The 22635-nt window shown below is 42.9% G+C and overlaps 2 protein-coding genes across 13 annotated transcripts; one reads left to right on the top strand and one right to left on the bottom strand.

Moving 5' to 3' along the window:
- Positions 1-465: 465 nt before the first annotated feature.
- On the bottom strand, positions 466-13086 carry hoatz (HOATZ cilia and flagella associated protein). 12 transcript variants are annotated; one of them, XR_008132063.1, is made up of 6 exons: positions 12567-13077; positions 12000-12038; positions 7932-8041; positions 1589-1672; positions 809-861; positions 466-635 (listed from the first exon to the last, which is right to left on the bottom strand). XR_008132063.1 is itself a non-coding variant. In XM_052516090.1 (6 exons), exons 1-6 carry the CDS (start codon positions 12822-12824, stop codon positions 508-510), a joined length of 648 nt encoding a protein of 215 aa, XP_052372050.1. In that variant the 5' UTR covers positions 12825-13077; the 3' UTR covers positions 466-507. The 12 variants fall into 12 exon arrangements, 11 of the variants coding, with proteins under 11 accessions (XP_052372050.1, XP_052372051.1, XP_052372052.1 ...); XM_052516090.1 differs by having other exon boundaries at positions 1613-1672; XM_052516091.1 differs by having other exon boundaries at positions 12572-13075.
- Positions 13087-17080: 3994 nt separating this feature from the next.
- btg4 (B-cell translocation gene 4) lies at positions 17081-21439 on the top strand. Its single transcript, XM_052516106.1, has 5 exons — positions 17081-17488; positions 18477-18614; positions 19588-19709; positions 20426-20568; positions 20971-21439. Exons 1-5 carry the CDS (start codon positions 17316-17318, stop codon positions 21202-21204), a joined length of 810 nt encoding a protein of 269 aa, XP_052372066.1. The 5' UTR covers positions 17081-17315; the 3' UTR covers positions 21205-21439.
- The last annotated feature ends 1196 nt before the right edge of the window (positions 21440-22635 follow it).

The following is a 22635-nucleotide window of genomic DNA, read 5'->3' as shown; positions in this document are numbered from 1 at the left end:
TCCCTCTCTTTTAAATAACGGACATCCCTCTCTTTTAAATAACAGACATCCCTCTCTTTTAAATAACAGACAACCCTCTCTTTTAAATAACAGACATCCCTCTCTTTTAAATAACAGACATCCCTCTCTTTTAAATAACAGACAACCCTCTCTTTTAAATAACAGACATCCCTATCTTTTAAATAACAGACATCCCTCTCTTTTAAATAACAGACATCCCTCTCTTTTAAATAACAGACATCCCTATCTTTTAAATAACAGACAACCCTCTCTTTTAAATAACAGACAACCCTCTCTTTTAAATAACAGACATCCCTCTCTTTTAAATAACGGACATCCGTCTCTTTTAAATAACAGACAACCCTCTCTTTTAAATAACAGACAACCCTCTCTTTTAAATAACAGACAACCCTCTCTTTTAAAGATAATATCCTTCATACAAAAAAGGACAATATTTCCACCCAGTTCATCAAAGACAGACTTTATAAAAACAGGAAGTCACTGTAACTAAAACATCAACTCCTGCAGACATGGATCCGCCTGGTTCTGTTCTGACGCCGAGGTCTGTGTGTTACTGAAGCCTTCGGACCTCCTCCACGTCTGTGTCCAGGTGCCCTGGGGGGTTAACAGCCAGCCTGTCACACACACACACACACACACACACACACACACACACACACACACACACACACACACACACACACACACACACACACACACACACACACACACACACACACACACACACACACAGATTTACTCTGCAGCTTCAGCGGAACACAGACACCACACACACAGTGTCACGTACCTCTCACTCTTGTCCCTCTGCCTAGGCTTGTAGGGGAGCGAGACTGTTTCCCTCTGTCACATACACATACACACACATGCATACAGAGACATATACGTGCACGCACAGACACACACAAAGACAAATACACAGAGGTTTATGTTATTCTGTCTGTAGCCCTGAAGCCTTGCATAAGCTTTGCACCCAGCAGGCAAACAGGGTCATGTGACCTGAACATTCAGTGATCACATGTGCTGTACATTGTGGTAGTGTGTTCGTGTGTGTGGGTGTGTGTGTGTGTGTGTGTGTGTGTGTGTGTGTGTGTGTGTGTGTGTGTGTGTGTGTGTGTGTGTGTGTGTGTGTGTGTGTGTGTGTGTGTGTGTGTGTGTGTGTGTGTGTGTGTGTGTGTGTGTGTACTTTAGTGCTATTCTTGTGAGGACCGAAAGTCCTCACAAGAATAGTAAACCAAGAAAAAATATATATATTTTAGGTTTAGGGGGTTAGCATTAGAGTTTGGGTTAGGTTTAAGGTTAGGTTTAGGGGGTTAGGATTAGAATTAGGGTTAGGTTTAAGGTTAGGTTTAGGGGGTTAGGGTTAGAATTAGGGTTAGGTTTAAGGGGTTAGGGTTAGAATTAGGGTTAGGTTTAAGGGGTTAGGGTTAGAATTAGGGTTAGGTTTAAGGTTAGGTTTAGGGGGTTAGGGTTAGAATTAGGGTTAGGTTTAAGGGGTTAGGGTTAGAATTAGGGTTAGGTTTAAAGTTAGGTTTAGGGAATCAATTGATGGTCCCCAAAAAGTCCTCACAAGTATAGTAACACGGTGTTTCACCTGGATCCTCTTCTGTCTCTGTTGATGTAGCATGTTGATGATGTCCTCTCTCCGTCTGGCCTAGAACACACACACCTCAACATGTATAATACCACCACTACAATACAACATGTATAATACCACCACCACTACAATACAACATGTATAATACCACCACTATAATACAATATGTATAATACCACCACCACTACAATACAACATGTATAATACCACCACTACAATACAACATGTATAATACCACCACCACTACAATACAACATGTATAATACCACCCCTACAATACAATATGTATAATACCACCACCACTACAATACAACATGTATAATACCACCACCACTACAATACAACATGTATAATACCACCACTACAATACAACATGTATAATACCACCACTACAATACAACATGTATAATACCACCACTACAATACAACATGTATAATACCACCACTACAATACAACATGTATAATACCACCACTACAATACAACATGTATAATACCACCACTACAATACAACATGTATACTACCACCACTACAATACAACATGTATAATACCACCACTACAATACAACATGTATAATACCACCACCACTACAATACAACATGTATAATACCACCACTACAATACAACATGTATAATACCACCACTACAATACAACATGTATAATACCACCACTACAATACAACATGTATAATACCACCACTACAATACAACATGTATAATACCACCACTACAATACAACATGTATAATACCACCACCACTACAATACAACATGTATAATACCACCACTACAATACAACATGTATAATACCACCACTACAATACAACATGTATAATACCACCACCACTACAATACAACATGTATAATACCACCACTACAATACAACATGTATAATACCACCACTACAATACAACATGTATAATACCACCACTACAATACAACATGTATAATACCACCACCACTACAATACAACATGTATAATACCACCACTACAATACAACATGTATAATACCACCACTACAATACAACATGTATAATACCACTACTACAATACAACATGTATAATACCACCACCACTACAATACAACATGTATAATACCACCACTACAATACAACATGTATAATACCACCACTACAATACAACATGTATAATACCACCACTACAATACAACATGTATAATACCACCACTACAATACAACATGTATAATACCACTACTACAATACAACATGTATAATACCACCACCACTACAATACAACATGTATAATACCACCACCACTACAATACAACATGTATAATACCACCACCACTACAATACAACATGTATAATACCACCACTACAATACAACATGTATAATACCACCACTACAATACAACATGTATAATACCACCACTACAATACAACATGTATAATACCACTACTACAATACAACATGTATAATACCACCACCACTACAATACAACATGTATAATACCACCACTACAATACAACATGTATAATACCACCACCACTACAATACAACATGTATAATACCACCACCACTACAATACAACATGTATAATACCACCACTACAATACAACATGTATAATACCACTACTACAATACAACATGTATAATACCACTACTACAATACAACATGTATAATACCACCACCACTACAATACAACATGTATAATACCACCACTACAATACAACATGTATAATACCACCACTACAATACAACATGTATAATACCACCACTACAATACAACATGTATAATACCACCACTACAATACAACATGTATAATACCACCACTACAATACAACATGTATAATACCACCACTACAATACAACATGTATAATACCACCACCACTACAATACAACATGTATAATACCACCACCACTACAATACAACATGTATAATACCACCACTACAATACAACATGTATAATACCACCACCACTACAATACAACATGTATAATACCACCACCACTACAATACAACATGTATAATACCACCACTACAATACAACATGTATAATACCACCACTACAATACAACATGTATAATACCACCACCACTACAATACAACATGTATAATACCACCACTACAATACAACATGTATAATACCACCACTACAATACAACATGTATAATACCACCACCACTACAATACAACATGTATAATACCACCACTACAATACAACATGTATAATACCACCACCACTACAATACAACATGTATAATACCACCACTACAATACAACATGTATAATACCACCACTACAATACAACATGTATAATACCACCACCACTACAATACAACATGTATAATACCACCACTACAATACAACATGTATAATACCACCACTACAATACAACATGTATAATACCACCACTACAACGGTCTCTGCTGTTCCAAAAGGTGTATTTTAGTGTTTTTAAAATCTGATTCTCCTGCTGCATCAGTTACCTGATGTGGAATAGAGTTCCATGTAGTCATGGCTCTATGTGGTACTGTGGAATAGAGTTCCATGTAGTCATGTCTCTATGTAGTACTGTGGAATAGAGTTCCATGTAGTCATGGCTATATGTAGTACTGTGGAATAGAGTTCCATGTAGTCATGGCTCTATGTAGTACTGTGGAATAGAGTTCCATGTAGTCATGGCTCTATGTAGTACTGTGGAATAGAGTTCCATGTAGTCATGGCTCCATGTAGTACTGTGGAATAGAGTTCCATGTAGTCATGGCTCTATGTAGTACTGTGGAATAGAGTTCCATGTAGTCATGGCTCTATGTAGTACTGTGGAATAGAGTTCCATGTAGTCATGGCTCTATGTAGTACTGTGGAATAGAGTTCCATGTAGTCATGGCTCTATGTAGTACTGTGGAATAGAGTTCCATGTAGTCATGGCTCTATGTAGTACTGTGGAATAGAGTTCCATGTAGTCATGGCTCTATGTAGTACTGTGCTCCTCCCATAGTCTGTTCTGGACTTGGGGACTGTGAAGAGACCTCTGGTGGTATGTCTTGTGGGGTATGTATGGGTGTCTGAGCTGTGTGCCAGTAGTTTAAACAGACCTCTGGTGGCATGTCTTGTGGGGTATGTATGGGTGCCTGAGCTGTGTGCCAGTAGTTTAAACAGACCTCTGGTGACATGTCTTGTGGGGTATGTATGGGTGCCTGAGCTGTGTGCCAGTAGTTTAAACAGACCTCTGGTGACATGTCTTGTGGGGTATGTATGGGTGCCTGAGCTGTGTGCCAGTAGTTTAAACAGACCTCTGGTGACATGTCTTGTGGGGTATGGATGGGTGTCTGAGCTGTGTGTTAGTATTTTAAACATGCAGCTCAGTGCATTCAGCTTGTCAACACTTCTTACAAAAACAAGTAGTGATGAAGTCAATCTCTCTTCCACTGTGAGCCATGAGAGATCGACATGCATATCATTAATGTTAGCTCTCTGTGTACATCCAAAGGCCAGCCATGTTGCCCTGTTCTGAGACAACTGCAATTTTACCAAGTCCCTCTTTGTGGCACATGACCACACGACTGAACAGTAGTCCAGATGTGACAAAAATAGAGCCTGTAGGACCTGCCTTGTTGATAGTGTTGTTAAGAAGGTAGAAACTAGGGCCTGTAGGGCCTGCCTTGTTGATAGTGTTGTTAAGAAGGTAGAAACTAGAGCCTGTAGGACCTGCCTTGTTGATAGTGCTGTTAAGAAGGTAGAAACTAGGGCCTGTAGGACCTGTCTTGTTGATAGTGCTGTTAAGAAGGTAGAAACTAGGGCCTGTAGGGCCTGCCTTGTTGATAGTGCTGTTAAGAAGGTAGAAACTAGGGCCTGTAGGACCTGTCTTGTTGATAGTGCTGTTAAGAAGGTAGAAACTAGGGCCTGTAGGGCCTGCCTTGTTGATAGTGCTGTTAAGAAGGTAGAAACTAGGGCCTGTAGGACCTGCCTTGTTGATAGTGTTGTTAAGAAGGTAGAGCAGCGCTTTATTATGGACAGACTTCTCCCCATCTTAGCTACTGTTGTATCAATATGTTTTGACCAATACAGTTTCCAATACAGTGTTACTCCAAGCACTTTATTCACCTCAATTTGCTCAATTTCCACATTATTCATTATGAGATGTCGTTGAAGTTTAGTGAATGATTTGTCCCAAATACAATGCTTTTAGTTTTAGAAATATTTAGGACTAACTTATTCCTTGCCACCCACTCTGAAACTAACTGTAGCTCTTTGTTAAGTGTTGCAGTCATTTCAGTCGCTGTAGTAGCTGACGTGTATAGTGTTGAATCATTTGCATACATAGACCCTCTGGCTTTACTCAAAGCCAGTGGCATGTCATTAGTAAAGATTGAAAAAAGTAAGGGGCCTAGACAGCTGCCCTGGGGAATTCCTGATTCTACCTGGATTATGTTGGGGAGGCTCCCATTAAATAACAGGGGCTACAGTAGAGGGGCTACAGTATACTATGCAACGGAGGGGGGAGGGGCTACGGTAGACTATGCAACGGAGGGGGGAGGGGCGACAGTAGACTATGCAACGGAGGGGGGAGGGGCTACAGTAGACTATGCAACGGAGGGGGGAGGGGCTACAGTAGACTATGCAACGGAGGGGGAGGGGCTACAGTAGACTATGCTACGGAGGGAGGAGGGGCAGATAGCCTACAATGAAAAAGATGTTCAGCTGGCTGGCAGGCAGACAGACAGACACTGGAAAAGATGTTCAACTGGCAGGCAGACAGACACTGGAAAAGATGTTCAACTGGCAGGCAGACAGACACTGGAAAAGATGTTCAACTGGCAGGCAGACAGACACTGGAAAAGATGTTCAACTGGCAGGCAGACAGACACTGGAAAAGATGTTCAACTGTCAGGCAGACAGACACTGGAAAAGATGTTCAACTGTCAGGCAGACAGACACTGGAAAATATGTTCAACTGGCAGGCAGACAGACACTGGAAAAGATGTTCAACTGTCAGGCAGACAGACACTGGAAAATATGTTCAACTGGCAGGCAGACAGACACTGGAAAAGATGTTCAACTGGCAGACAGACAGACACTGGAAAATATGTTCAACTGGCAGGCAGACAGACACTGGAAAAGATGTTCAACTGGCAGACAGACAGACACTGGAAAAGATGTTCAACTGGCAGACAGACAGACACTGGAAAATATGTTCAACTGGCAGACAGACAGACACTGGAAAAGATGTTCAACTGGCAGACAGACAGACACTGGAAAATATGTTCAACTGGCAGACAGACAGACGCTGGAAAAGATGTTCAACTGGCAGGCAGACAGACACTGGAAAATATGTTCAACTGGCAGGCAGACAGACACTGGAAAAAATGTTCAACTGGCAGGCAGACAGACACTGGAAAAGATGTTCAACTGTCAGGCAGACAGACACTGGAAAAGATGTTCAACTGTCAGGCAGACAGACACTGGAAAATATGTGCAACTGGCAGGCAGACAGACACTGGAAAAGATGTTCAACTGGCAGGCAGACAGACACTGGAAAAGATGTTCAACTGTCAGGCAGACAGACACTGGAAAAGATGTTCAACTGGCAGGCAGACAGACACTGGAAAAGATGTTCAACTGGCAGGCAGACAGACACTGGAATACGTTTCTGAGTGACAGTAAGAGTTTTGCATAGACGCTTTGTTGAGTTTCTTGTGGGAAAAACTGCCTGGAACGTAAAATAATGTTATTAACCGGTTCCCAGCCCTGCCCCTCATTCACACACACACACACACACACACACACACACACACACACACACACACACACACACACACACACACACACACACACACACACACACACACACACACACACACACACACACACACACACGTACAGTCAGTAATGTTGAAGCCCAGTGTGTGCAGCAGTAGCAGTAATTAGTAAACAGGCTATAAGGTTGATTTACAGGAGGGAGACAGCGAGAGAGACAGTCTTTCACTGGCTGATAGACCATTAGGAATATGCTGTGTGGGCACGTGTGTGTGTGTTGTTCCACCTGTGTGTGTCTGTGTGTGTGTCAGAGACCACTGTGTGTGTGTGTGTGTGTGTGATGTCAGTGTGTGTGTGTGTGTGAGACCACTATGATGACAGAGACCACTGTGTGTCTTGAGACAGTATGAGATACAGAGACAAGCTTTCAGTCAATTAATTCCCCATCCCCCCTATAGCCCCTCTCTCTCTCTCTGCGTAATCAGCTAAAGGTCTACACATCAGATGGATGGACCATCAGGACACCACTGTATCACTGGTCACTACCACCTCTACTCTAACACACACACCCCGGGTCGTTTCCTCTCACCATGTCCATGTATCTCTGTCTCTCTTCCTGTCTCTGCTTCTGATGGCGAACCTCCTGCAGCCTGTCCTCCTGTCTCTGCTTCTGATGGCGAACCTCCTGCAGCCTCTCTCCTGTTTCACACACACAGGGTTGGGGAGTAACGGATAACATGTAAGGGATTATAAAAACCCAGTAACTGTAATCCGTTACGTTACCAGCAAATATATTATAATCAGATTACAGATGCTTTAGAAAAACTAGATGATTATTTCGAGGATAACTTTTAAATTGACACTACTCTGCTTTCTCAATGACATTCAAATCAGCATTGAAAGAATGGCGCAAGTTTATGTTTGTTCCACCTGAGCGAGTCTGACCACCAATCAGAGACCACTATGATGTCAGAGACCACTATGATGTCAGAGACCACTATGATGTCAGAGACCACTATGATGTAAGAGACCACTATGATGACAGAGACCACTATGATGTCAGAGACCACTATGATGTAAGAGACCACTATGATGACAGAGACCACTATGATGTCAGAGACCACTATGATGTCAGAGACCACTATGATGTAAGAGACCACTATGATGACAGAGACCACTATGATGACAGAGACCACCACTATGATGTAAGAGACCACTATGATGACAGAGACCACTATGATGTCAGAGACCACTATGATGTAAGAGACCACTATGATGACAGAGACCACTATGATGACAGAGACCACTATGATGACAGAGACCACTATGTCAGAGACCACCACTATGATGACAGAGACCACTATGATGACACACCAAATGTGTTTGATGGATCGCGTGAAAAGAGCAGGAATAGTCTTTTGTAGGTTTCAGTCCAAGCTACTGTATGTCTGTCTTCCAATGGTGCGACTGCTGTCGGCATCCAAAGATGATCTAACTTGACTAAACAAAGGGCGGCAGGGTAGCCTAGTGATTAGAGCTTTGGACTAGAAACCGCAAGGTTGCAAGTTCAAATCCCCAAGCTGACAAGATACAAATCTGTCCTCCTGCCCCTGAACAGGCAGTTAACCCACTGTTCCTAGGCCGTCATTGAAAATAAGAATTTGTTCTTAACTGACTTGCCTAGTTAAATGAAGGTAAAACATGTAAAATGCTTGGAGGTAATGATGACAGCAGTGGTGTAGTCTACGGCGATACGGATATCACTTACTATTGATATCTACACATTGATGTGAATCACACTGCTGCTCTCTCATTTAGCTATTTGTGCCTTACGGATTGTGGTTGAATTCAAGAGGTTTAAGCTGCCTATCAATCATTGTTTTTTAAACCAGTGGACAGCCAGTGAAAAATGTGCTCTTGCAACAGCTGCATAGTGTGGATCCCAGCCTATAGAATAACAGCTGCATAGTGCAGATCCCAGCGTATAGAATAACAGCTGCATAGTGCGGATCCCAGCCTATAGAATAACAGCTGCATAGTGCAGATCCCAGCGTATAGAATAACAGCTGCATAGTGCAGATCCCAGCGTATAGAATAACAGCTGTATAGTGTGGATCCCAGCCTATAGAATAACAGCTGCATAGTGCAGATCCCAGCCTATAGAATAACAGCTGCATAGTGTGGATCCCAGCCTATAGAACAACAGCTGCATAGTGCAGATCCCAGCCTATAGAATAACAGCTGCATAGTGCAGATCCCAGCCTATAGAATAACAGCTGCATAGTGCAGATCCCAGCCTATAGAATAACAGCTGCATAGTGTGGATCCCAGCCTATAGAACAACAGCTGCATAGTGCAGATCCCAGCCTATAGAATAACAGCTGTATAGTGAGGATCCCAGCCTATAGAATAACAGCTGTATAGTGTGGATCCCAGCCTATAGAATAACAGCTGCATAGTGCAGATCCCAGCCTATAGAACAACAGCTGCATAGTGCAGATCCCAGCCTATAGAATAACAGCTGCATAGTGATGATCCCAGCCTATAGAATAACAGCTGCATAGTGATGATCCCAGCCTATGGAATAACAGCTGCATAGTGTGGATCCCAGCCTATAGAACAACAGCTGCATAGTGCAGATCCCAGCCTATAGAATAACAGCTGTATAGTGAGGATCCCAGCCTATAGAATAACAGCTGCATAGTGTGGATCCCAGCCTATAGAATAACAGCTGCATAGTGATGATCCCAGCCTATAGAATAACAGCTGCATAGTGTGGATCCCAGCCTATAGAATAACAGCTGCATAGTGTGGATCCCAGCCTATAGAATAACAGCTGCACAGTGTGGATCCCAGCTTATGGAATACAAGTGGGGCTTTTATTGCTCAAACTAATTAATGCTGATAAAATAAATAAATCCATAGGCCTAATGGACACAAGCTCAAACTCCCACAATTTAGATAGACTTAAAGGGACAATCTGTAGTTGCTACATACATTTTTAGACTTATATATAATTTATATCTCCATTGATTCTTGAAGAATATAACTTATAAATGCCTCATGAGCTTAGTTCAACTGTCACACTTCGTGAAAAAAACAAAATATAAGATTGTTTATATATAAATGTGTTTGTAAACATTGTAAAAGTAAACTCATAACATGGCAAAAACAATCATTTTGGTATCATGGATGGTCAGTCCTTGCATCCACAGCTCTGTCTATTAATCTGAGAGTGGTTACATTTCTCCAGGCCCATCCCTCAGCTTTTTACCAAAACAGAGGCGGGGAGTCGGTTTTGTTATTATTTCATCTGTGGACTTGCCCTTTAAACAGCTGCATATTATCAAGATATCAAAGTGTCACCAACAAAAAGGTAAACAAGAGGCCTATAGCAAATGCAGCATATGATATTCATGCTTCACATGTAAATAGCCCTTTCAGTAGTGCTCAAAGCATGCCATTCCATCAGCATTCATTTTCAACTCGAATCAATGAGCCTAATCAGTCGTCCATGACAACTAAATCATAAACAACAGAGTAGGGCTGGCTAATAAGTCCTTAGTTTTGCGGTCATGCTCAGGTAGAACAATTTGGGGATCTATACTTTCATATTTCCAAGTCCTGTTCTTGAAGATCAAAGGGTATAACATGTATTGGAATAACTGGAATTCTGATAGACTTTGGTTTTTAATGTAAAGATATAATTGAATTGTATTATTATATGTAGTAGAAAGCGACTTGTTAGAAGAAGCCTACATAACCAACCCATAATGTAACATGTTACATCCATATATGACCAGCTATGTAAACCTTAACATTGATTTATCCTGCAATAGATGTGGTTCAATTAGTTACATACATGTCTTCTTCTAATGCCTCTGAAGGGGAAAGTAATCTAAAAGTAACTGAGTGTAATCAGATTACGTTACTGAGTTTGGGTAATCTAAAAGTTACGTTACTGTCACGCCCTGACCCTAGATTGCTTTGTATGTTTCTATGTTTAGTTTGATCAGGATGTGATGTGGGTGGGTATTCTATGTTGTAGGTCTAGGTGTTGTGTTTCTATGTTTAGTTTGATCAGGGTGTGATGTGGGTGGGTATTCTATGTTGTAGGTCTAGGTGTTGTGTTTCTATGTTTAGTTTGATCAGGGTGTGATGTGGGTGGGTATTCTATGTTGTAGGTCTAGGTTGTGTTTTTCTATGTGTTTGGCCTGGTATGGTTCTCAATCAGAGGCAGCTGTTTATCGTTGTCTCTGATTGAGAACCATACTTAGGTAGCCTGTTTTCCCATTTTGAGTTGTGGGTAGTTATTTTCTGGTTCGTGTTTGTTGCACCTGTCAGAACGTCGGTTTGTTGTTTTTGTTCGTGTTCATTCTGGATTAACAGTGTTATGATACATACCACGCTGCACTTTGGTACTCCTCTCCTTCCACCAACAAACATCGTTACAGTTACTGATTACAATTTTGCTATAGACCTCTTGTTTACCTTTTTGTTGGTGACAAGTAACTAATAACTGCAAAGAAAATAACCTACCCAACCCTACACACACACACACACACACACACACACACACACACACACACACACACACACACATATATATATTGATGTCTTTATGACTGTGATATCTAAGGAATGGCTGTATACTTACTATGGTCCGAAGAAGATGGTTTGAGAGCAGCATTGGTGTCTAAAAAGGAAAAATAAAAGGTTATTTAATTGTTTTGGCACGTGACCTCAAATTGAGACTAGAAGGGGTATGCAGGGGTATAAATGCAGGCACTGATGTCTCGAAATGAAATGAAAAGGTTAATTCCCTAGTTAAATCTGTGTGTTCATATCCACTCAAAATTAGTTCACGCACTCCCAACACACAATAATGACATTAAAGCTCATAATCATGCAAAAGGTTCTTAGTTGACACTCAAATGTTTTATTCTATACACATTTGAGGAAAGACATTTTCTTAATTTGACTGATGATAAGATTAAATATTTCCAGGGGACCTCATGGGGTCCCGACTCCATGTTTGGGAACCACTGATCTAGTCTATCCAGGAGGTAGAACACATGAGGCTGCATATGTTACACAATACACAGTCCTGTACTAGTATAAATAAATATCTCATAGGGGGAAAAAGTATTGCATCAGAAATAAGAGTGTGACAGCAGGTGAACCGAGCAGTGTGCCTCACATGGTTTGTCCGGGCTAACTTAACCTTACCGACTACCAGGAGTGTCTCTTGGTTTGTCCGGGCTATCGGCAGCCTCTGGCGGATGTCTGCGTTGACCAGGCGGGACTCTAGCGGAGGCAGCAGTGACAAAGAGGTCCACAGCTGCTTGGCGTGAGACACATCTTCAGGAGACGAGCCGTCAAACACCGTGAAGAAGTATTTATCCAACTCTGTCTCTAGCTGCTCTGCCTCTCTCCTCTCCTCCTCCTCCGTTACCCCAGCCCGCGGCTCTGACTCAAACATTACGATAGCCCGTGTGTTTTTTACCAACCAACAACAGAGCGGATATCACCGAATCATCAATATTATAAAGTAACCGAGCCACAGACGAACATTGATATTGCTACCTAGCTAAATGAGGAGATGATACACTGTAAGAAATGTTACGTTTTTGGAAACCCGGAAGTGCGGAGAGCGCGTCTGTTACCAAGGCGACAGGACGCTCCAGGAGGACTCCGGTTTTCTGCCAGGTGACTGTGAATACATGGGACACTATTATAGTGTGTGTGTCTGAAACAGTGACTAGGTGTTAAGTCTATATTCTCAACAACAGTAACTAGGTGTTAAGTCTATATTCTCAACAACAGTAACTAGGTGTTAAGTCTATATTCTCAACAACAGTGACTAGGTGTTAAGTCTATATTCTCAACAACAGTAACTAGGTGTTAAGTCTATATTCTCAACAACAGTGACTAGGTGTTAAGTCTATATTCTCAACAACAGTGACTAGGTGTTAAGTCTATATTCTCAACAACAGTAACTAGGTGTTAAGTCTATATTCTCAACAACAGTGACTAGGTGTTAAGTCTATATTCTCAACAACAGTGACTAGGTGTTAAGTCTATATTCTCAACAACAGTGACTAGGTGTTAAGTCTATATTCTCAACAACAGTAACTAGGTGTTAAGTCTATATTCTCAACAACAGTGACTAGGTGTTAAGTCTATATTCTCAACAACAGTAACTAGGTGTTAAGTCTATATTCTCAACAACAGTAATTAGAGTTAAGTCTATATTCTCAACAACAGTAACTAGGTGTTAAGTCTATATTCTCAACAACAGTAACTAGGTGTTAAGTCTATATTCTCAACAACAGTGACTAGGTGTTAAGTCTATATTCTCAACAACAGTAATTAGAGTTAAGTCTATATTCTCAACAACAGTAACTAGGTGTTAAGTCTATATTCTCAACAACAGTAACTAGGTGTTAAGTCTATATTCTCAACAACAGTAATTAGAGTTAAGTCTATATTCTCAACAACAGTGACTAGGTGTTAAGTCTATATTCTCAACAACAGTAATTAGAGTTAAGTCTATATTCTCAACAACAGTAACTAGGTGTTAAGTCTATATTCTCAACAACAGTGACTAGGTGTTAAGTCTATATTCTCAACAACAGTAACTAGGTGTTAAGTCTATATTCTCAACAACAGTAACTAGGTGTTAAGTCTATATTCTCAACAACAGTAATTAGAGTTAAGTCTATATTCTCAACAACAGTAACTAGGTGTTAAGTCTATATTCTCAACAACAGTAACTAGGTGTTAAGTCTATATTCTCAACAACAGTAATTAGAGTTAAGTCTATATTCTCAACAACAGTAACTAGGTGTTAAGTCTATATTCTCAACAACAGTAACTAGGTGTTAAGTCTATATTCTCAACAACAGTAATTAGAGTTAAGTCTATATTCTCAACAACAGTAACTAGGTGTTAAGTCTATATTCTCAACAACAGTAACTAGGTGTTAAGTCTATATTCTCAACAACAGTGACTAGGTGTTAAGTCTATATTCTCAACAACAGTAACTAGGTGTTAAGTCTATATTCTCAACAACAGTAACTAGGTGTTAAGTCTATATTCTCAACAACAGTAATTAGAGTTAAGTCTACATTCTCAACAACAGTAACTAGGTGTTAAGTCTATATTCTCAACAACAGTAACTAGGTGTTAAGTCTATATTCTCAACAACAGTAATTAGAGTTAAGTCTACATTCTCAACAACAGTAACTAGGTGTTAAGTCTATATTCTCAACAACAGTAACTAGGTGTTAAGTCTATATTCTCAACAACAGTGACTAGGTGTTAAGTCTATATTCTCAACAACAGTAACTAGGTGTTAAGTCTATATTCTCAACAACAGTGACTAGGTGTGAAGTCTATATTCTCAACAACAGTAATTATGCGTTATTATTTCTTGCCTATTATTCTCATAAACAGTTGCTATGTGTTAACTCTCACTAGCCTTTTGACTAAACTCAGGGCTGGCACCAGAACAGGCTATTGATTTCCATGGGGGACACAGGCTCAGGGCTGGCACCAGAACAGGCTATTGATTTCCATGGGGGACACAGGCTCAGGGCTGGCACCAGAACAGGCTATTGATTTCCATGGGGGACACAGGCTCAGGGCTGGCACCAGAACAGGCTATTGATTTCCATGGGGGACACAGGCTCAGGGCTGGCACCAGAACAGGCTATTGATTTCCATGGGGGACACAGGCTCAGGGCTGGCACCAGAACAGGCTATTGATTTCCATGAGGGACACAGGCTCAGGGCTGGCACCAGAACAGGCTATTGATTTCCATGAGGGACACAGGCTCAGGGCTGGCACCAGAACAGGCTATTGATTTCCATGAGGGACACAGGCTCAGGGCTGGCACCAGAACAGGCTATTGATTTCCATGGGGGACACAGGCTCAGGGCTGGCACCAGAACAGGCTATTGATTTCCATGGGGGACACAGGCTCAGGGCTGGCACCATAACAGGCTATTGATTTCCATGGGGGGGACAGGCATTTGTTCAATGGGTTTCATAGTAACGACATAATTTAACAGCATCCGAACAGTCCACCGTGCATTGGCACATTTCCTTCCATTCCAGTGGTGTGGTGGTGTTTTTTAAGGTGAGGGAGCGCAAAATGACGTTTTTAAATGATGTCATCATTTCTCAATCAAAGTTGGTAGCATATTGAATGTCATTGTAGAATAGGCCAGTTGCAACGTCTGCCTATGCCCACACCAGAGGAGGCTTCTGAGGGGAGGACGGCTCGTAATAATGTCTGGAACAGAGCAAATGGAATGGCATCAAACACATGGAAACCATGGAAACCATGGATTCAGCTTTATCTAACTTTACAAAACGAGCACCATTGTGAGAAGTGATAATCTTCTATTTGTAATAATAATGTTAACTATAAAATATATTTCCTGAAGAAATTGTGGTGTGCTTGCAAGCTTGTTTTGAATGTTTGTAGCTGAAATGGTTAAAGAGCGCTAGCATTAAAATGTCTACCACCGTGTTCTTATTTTTGGCATTGAATCCATGAAGTGTTAAGCTAATCCATGCAAATTACCACTGCTTGTAGTTTATAAACGTTTTTAGGAATGTGAAGTCAGGATAGACTGAACATTAGAAAGTTGGTTTGGTGTCTCTAGCTTAAACATTTCAAGAGTTACTGTTAGTGAGTTACTTTATGCAAATGTATGCAAATGTATATAGTTACAGTTGATACAAAATGTAAAGAATTTGAAGTTAGGCTAGCTTGAACATGTGAAAGTTGGTTTGGTGTCTCTAGCTTGAACGGTTCAAGAGGCACTGTTGGTGAGCTGATTTATGCAAATGTATGCACATTTGTCTAGTTATAGTTGATAAAAGTTTTAAAGAATTTTAAGTTAGGATAGCCTGAACTTTTGAAAGTTGGTTTGGTGTTCAAGAGGTCCATGTGTAGGTTCTGACAGACAGAGCGGTCTATGTGAAGGTTCTGACAGACAGAGTGGTACCTGTGAAGGTTCTGACAGACAGAGTGGTACCTGTGAAGGTTCTGACAGACAGAGTGGTACCTGTGAAGGTTCTGACAGACAGAGTGGTACCTGTGAAGGTTCTGACAGACAGAGCGGTACATGTGAAGGTTCTGACAGACAGAGTGGTACCTGTGAAGGTTCTGACAGACAGAGCGGTACATGTGAAGGTTCTGACAGACAGAGTGGTACCTGTGAAGGTTCTGACAGACAGAGCGGTCCATGGTACTGAGTCTGGTTACCATATCAATGAATAAGATGCTACTGAGTCTGGTTACCATATCAATGAATGAGATGGTACTGAGTCTGGTTACCATATCAATGAATGAGATGGTACTGAGTCTGGTTAGCATATCAATGAATGAGATGGTACTGAGTCTGGTTACCATATCAATGAATGAGATGGTACTGAGTCTGGTTAGCATATCAATGAATGAGATGGTACTGAGTCTGGTTAACATATCAATGAATGAGATGGTACTGAGTCTGGTTAACATATCAATGAATGAGATGGTACTGAGTCTGGTTATCTCCATGGTGCATTGTTTCTGTCAGAGGAACTACCGCAGGCTGCTGTCAATCAATCAATAAATCAATCAATCAATCAATCAATCACATTGGAACTCGCATCACCTGTGCTCTTCCCTCATACACAGCTGATTTAAACGAGGTGTGTTTAGCAACAGGCTCTTATATAGAATCTGTTGGTTCTGGTCTGAAGCTGCTGTTAACTGCGCTGAATGAACTGTCTGTCATCTAGAAGAGTTCAGAGAGAAACGTTAACGTTTAAAAGCAGATTTGTTTGCTAGGGATTGGGACATTTTGTCATTTGTTTTCTAAAGCTGCAGTTTAATTAAGCCTTTAAGTAGTGTCTGTGTTGCTAAGGTAGTTGGCTCAAGGTTTTGTTAAGGTTAGGTGGTTTGACGTTCTAACAATGAAGGAAGAGATTGCAGCAGCAGTGTTCTTCGTTGCTCGGCTGGCGAAGCGCCATGGTAGTTTAGATGCTGAAAGCAGAGAGGAGTTTGCTGCTGCCCTCACCTCAGCCCTGTTTGACACCTACAAGACCCACTGGTACCCTCACACACCTGTCAAGGGACAAGCCTACCGGTCAGTAACTACACACACCTGTCAAGGGACAGGCCTACCGTCAGTAACTACACACTACACACACCTGTCAAGGGACAGGCCTACTGGTCAGTAACTACACACTACACACACCTGTCAAGGGACAGACCTACTGGTCAGTAACTACACACTACACACACCTGTCAAGGGACAGGCCTACTGGTCAGTAACTACACACTACACACACCTGTCAAGGGACAGGCCTACTGGTCAGTAACTACACACTACACACACCTGTCAAGGGACAGGCCTACTGGTCAGTAACTACACACTACACACACCTGTCAAGGGACAGGCCTACTGGTCAGTAACTACACACTACACACACCTGTCAAGGGACAGGCCTACTGGTCAGTAACTACACACTACACACGCCTGTCAAGGGACAGGCCTACTGGTCAGTAACTACACACACCTGTCAAGGGACAGGCCTACTGGTCAGTAACTACACACGCCTGTCAAGGGACAGGCCTACTGGTCAGTAACTACACACGCCTGTCAAGGGACAGGCCTACTGGTCAGTAACTACACACGCCTGTCAAGGGACAGGCCTACTGGTCAGTAACTACACACTACACACGCCTGTCAAGGGACAGGCCTACTGGTCAGTAACTACACACGCCTGTCAAGGGACAGGCCTACTGGTCAGTAACTACACACGCCTGTCAAGGGACAGGCCTACTGGTCAGTAACTACACACGCCTGTCAAGGGACAGGCCTACTGGTCAGTAACTACACACGCCTGTCAAGGGACAGGCCTACTGGTCAGTAACTACACACTACACACGCCTGTCAAGGGACAGGCCTACTGGTCAGTAACTACACACTACACACGCCTGTCAAGGGACAGGCCTACTGGTCAGTAACTACACACGCCTGTCAAGGGACAGGCCTACTGGTCAGTAACCACACAGGCAAGATTTTCTCTGGCTTTGTGTTCCGGTGTGTATAACCATTGGGTATGTGTTAGGTGCCTGCGAATGAACCGAGCTCAGCTGAGGGACCCTGTGTTGGAGAGGGCGTGTTTACGGAGTGCTGTCTGTTACGAGGACCTGGGGTTGCCACGGGAGATGACAATCTGGGTCGACCCTGGAGAGGTGTCCTGCAGGTGAGTGCTGTTGTACTGAGGCACTACTGTACTGGTATGTCTTATTGGAGCCTCTCGGGCAGAGACTGTCAACTGGTGTGCCAAATTCAGCCCCTTGGCATGTTAAATGTAGACCTAAGACTAAACACCCACTTGGAATTCACCTCTATCTATTTCAAGAAATCTATACCCAAGTATTTACACTCATAAATAGATTTATTGGAACATGTACAAATGTAAGGTTTGAAATTGTCAAATACAATGTCTGTTTGGGCTTCATGGCTCGATTTGTGGTGTACGTGTTCCGTCCCCCGAACCTCAGCTCCAGAACAACTCAATCTAGTTGACACCTGTTCCAGAAGGTTCTACTCGACCCCGGCTTCTCAGTTATCCACAAACTGGTGCTGTGGAGACATGTTCATTAGGGTGGAGCCAGCCGGGGTCGTGTTCATTAGGGTGGAGCCAGCCGGGGTCGTGTTCATTAGGGTGGAGCCAGCCGGGGTCGTGTTCATTAGGGTGGAGCCAGCCGGGGTCGTGTTCATTAGGGTGGAGCCAGCCGGGGTCGTGTTCATTAGGGTGGAGCCAGCCGGGGTCGTGTTCATTGCAAAAGTTTTTTTTACAGAATGAGCTAATGAATATGACCCAGGATTGTGTTGATTAGGCTAGTAGTTTTCAAACCTCTCCTTGGAAACCCCCAGCTGCTACATGTGATTATTAGACCAGAACTTTTTTAACCCCTCCTCTCCCTGTATTTAATTCATTCCAGAGCTACCACACCTGATCCAAATAATATCAGGCTTTTGACTACTTAAATCAGGTGAGCTAGTGCAGGGCTAGAATAAAACTGAGAAGTCTGAGGGGGGCACACGAGGAGAGGTTTGAGAAATGTATTGGTCTGGCTCAGCTAGAACCTCCCTCTGCTTGTTAACCTGAGCCCAGGGAAAGGGGTTACTGTGTTGTGGCAGGAAGATGTTGTGATGCTTTTCCTGTGTAGGTACGGAGAGCGCAGCGTTCCCTTCTGTGTGATGCAGCTGCAGGGCTGTCACCAGGGTGACAAGGAGTTTTCCCGACGTATACATAATGCAGTGGAGCGGGCCGCCTCCGACATCCAATCAGGTGCTCTGGTTTTCTGTCTTGTGTTTTCTGTTTCTCAGACCAATATTTTGTATTTCTTACCCTGATTATCAAATGTGTTGCAACGTGTATGGGCGGATTGGATTATGCTGAGCTGCGGGAACCGGTCTATGGCACGTGGTGTAACTAGTCAAAGCGCTGATGGAGGCGCGTCCTTCTCAAATTAAACAGTAATCTGCGCAGTTTGGTCATGTTGCCAGGTCGCAATTGTAAATGAGAACTTGTTCTCAACTTGCCTACCTGGTTAAATAAAGGTGAAATAAAAAATTTAAAAGTAAAAAATGTTGCTGTCAATGTCCACAAACATGTATTTTATTGAAAATAAATGTTCTAACTAGTTTTCACTGGAAGGCAGTTCCCAATGAACTGTTCTGGAAGGTTCTACAGTTATGTTTTACTGTAGCCGGTAGGGCAGGGATCGTCAACCGCTTTTGATAAAGACGCCAATCCCTTTTCCCTTGAACAGACTCCTTCCTACTCCTTATCCACATAAATTAGTCTACGTCACTTTTGTTTGAGACTACTTCGCTGTGGGCTTTGAACGGGGCACCTGGCTCACGCCTGGGAGGCAGCCCCATTCCAGAACGAATACAACTACTTTTCAGCCGGTGAAAACTCCTCTCACCGGGGTAACCCAGGACAGATAATCGAATCCATTTACTGTGAAGTGTTTTAAAGCTTTGATTTGATTCAATCAGGCTGCTCCGACGAGGAGGACGGGGACACCAGCATGAGTAGCAGCTGCAGCAGCCAATCCGCTCCCTGCCCTGCCCACAACCCGAAACCCAAAACCATCCCAACAGTCAGCAACCCCAACAGTGTCTACCAAGTAACTAACCAGGTAACTAGCGCTCTAGAGGTGTCTACCAGGTAACTAACAAACTAATGTTAAGAGCTCTGATGTAACAAAACTCTAGGGCAGGGGTACTGAACTCTTACCATACCAGGTCCGGAGCCTCCTGGTTTTCTGGTCTACCTGATAATTTAACCCATCTTGTGTCCCAGGTCTAAACCAGTCCCTAATTTAGAAGGGGAACAGTGAAGGGGGAGAAAATGCAGTGAAACTGGCTTTAAAGTCCAGAGTTGAATTTGAGCGCTCTAAGGATGTTAGATTGGGTTTAGATTCTGGTTGCGTTCAGACATTGCACAGTCGATGATGCAGTAACAGATGTGGCCCAGGTGTTGTAAGAGCTGGCAGGCATCAATGATGTGGTTGTGATCTTACTTTTTCTCTCTGTTCCAGTTCAGTGAGTTTGCTCCAGTGCCACCCCCTCCGGCCTGGGCAGCTTACTCCAACAGAAGGGCCTTCCCTGGGGATGGCTACCCCCCCCACGGCCCCCCCTCTGGAGGTCTGTTCGCCCAGCAGCACAGCAGCCAGTTCCAGCCTCCTAAAGGAATCAAACCCTACAGAGCCACCTCCTCCTTCACTGGGCCCAGGCAGGACAAGTACCACTGGGTCAGCAAGAACCGCTCCTAGAATGTCAACCTAGAACCTAATGGAAACAAGACCCCATTGGCTGCTTGGAGCCCAGAACACTTAAAAATATTAAAAATAAAAGGTCAAAGTGTGAATGATGAAAAGGTTAAAGCAATGCTGTTATAGCATTTTTAAAGTTGCAGTATTTTTATTAAAAAAATATTTTATGTCTTAACCATTGTGATTGTTAAAGTGGAAAATATTCTCTGAATAAAATTGATTTGTTTTTAACAAACTGGTTGTCTGTTTGTAGTGGATTGTCTAGGACCTCGTTTAGATGAGTGTTTTCAGAGGAACGCTGGGTGGGAGTGTCCAGGTTTACATTGGTCCAGATTATTCAATGGGGTCCATCTGGTTAGTAACTGAGCATCAATATTCGTAAACCAACTAGGGTGGGCGTGAGTATGAAGTATGAAGCCAGGATATGGATTTGTGCCAAATCGAGCACTGAAGACGAGGAGCGTCTTAGTCTTGTTAGTCTTGGGTCTCGACCCTGCCCTGTGCAACTGGGTACTAGACTTCCTGACGGGCCGCCCCCAGGTGGTGAGGGTAGGTAACATCTCCACCCCGCTGATCCTCAACACTGGGGCCCCACAAGGGTGCGTTCTGAGCCCTCTCCTGTACTCCCTGTTCACCCACGACTGTGTGGCCACGCACGCCTCCAACTCAATCATCAAGTTTGCGGACGACACAGCAGTGGTAGGCTTGATTACCAACAACGAAGCGACGGCCTACAGGGAGGAGGTGAGGGCCCTCGGAGTGTGGTGTCAGGAAAATAACCTCACACTCAACGTCAACAAAACTAAGGATATGATTGTGGACTTCAGGAAACAGCAGAAGGAACACCCCCCTATCCACATCGATGGGACAGAAGTGGAGAGGGTAGTAAGTTTTAAGTTCCTCGGTGTACACATCAGACAAACTGAATTGGTCCACCCACACAGACAGCATCGTGAAGAAGGCGCAGCAGCGCCTCTTCAACCTCAGGAGGCTGAAGAAATTCGGCTTGTCATCAAAAGCACTCACAAACTTCTACAGATGCACAATCGAGAGCATCCTGTCTGGCTGTATCACCGCCTGGTACAGCAACTGCTCCGCCCACAACCGTAAGGCTCTCCAGAGGGTAGTGAGGTCTGCACAACGCATCACCGGGGGCAAACTACCTGCCCTCCAGGACACCTACACCACCCGATGTCACAGGAAGGCCATAAAGATCATCAAGGACAACAACAACCCGAGCCACTGCCTGTTCACCCCACTATCATCCAGAAGGCGAGGTCAGTACAGGTGCATCAAAGCTGGGACCGAGAGACTGAAAAACAGCTTCTATCTCAAGGCCATCAGACTGTTAAACAGCCACCACTAACATTGAGTGGCCGCTGCCAACACACTGACTCAACTCCAGCCACTTTAATGATGGGAATTGATGTA

Source organism: Oncorhynchus keta, unplaced genomic scaffold (genome assembly GCF_023373465.1).
Source record: "Oncorhynchus keta strain PuntledgeMale-10-30-2019 unplaced genomic scaffold, Oket_V2 Un_scaffold_3664_pilon_pilon, whole genome shotgun sequence".
Taxonomy (NCBI): domain Eukaryota; kingdom Metazoa; phylum Chordata; class Actinopteri; order Salmoniformes; family Salmonidae; genus Oncorhynchus; species Oncorhynchus keta.
Note: the sequence above shows the minus strand (reverse complement) of the source record. Positions and strands in the feature narration are given on the sequence as shown.

What these genes read in the sequence shown, in the direction of transcription:
- hoatz (XM_052516090.1), bottom strand. Translation starts at nt 12,824, where the DNA reads ATGTTTGAGTCAGAGCCGCGGGCTGGGGTAACGGAGGAGGAGGAGAGG. An exon ending in ACCATCTTCTTCGGACCATA is followed by an intron (nt 8,042 to 11,999) that starts GTAAGTATACAG and finishes TGTGTGAAACAG; the next exon opens with GAGAGAGGCTGCAGGAGGTT. An exon ending in AGAGACAGAAGAGGATCCAG is followed by an intron (nt 862 to 1,612) that starts GTGAAACACCGT and finishes TGTATGTGACAG; the next exon opens with AGGGAAACAGTCTCGCTCCC.
- btg4 (XM_052516106.1), top strand. Translation starts at nt 17,316, where the DNA reads ATGAAGGAAGAGATTGCAGCAGCAGTGTTCTTCGTTGCTCGGCTGGCG. An exon ending in GTCAAGGGACAAGCCTACCG is followed by an intron (nt 17,489 to 18,476) that starts GTCAGTAACTAC and finishes GGTATGTGTTAG; the next exon opens with GTGCCTGCGAATGAACCGAG. An exon ending in CGCCTCCGACATCCAATCAG is followed by an intron (nt 19,710 to 20,425) that starts GTGCTCTGGTTT and finishes TGATTCAATCAG; the next exon opens with GCTGCTCCGACGAGGAGGAC.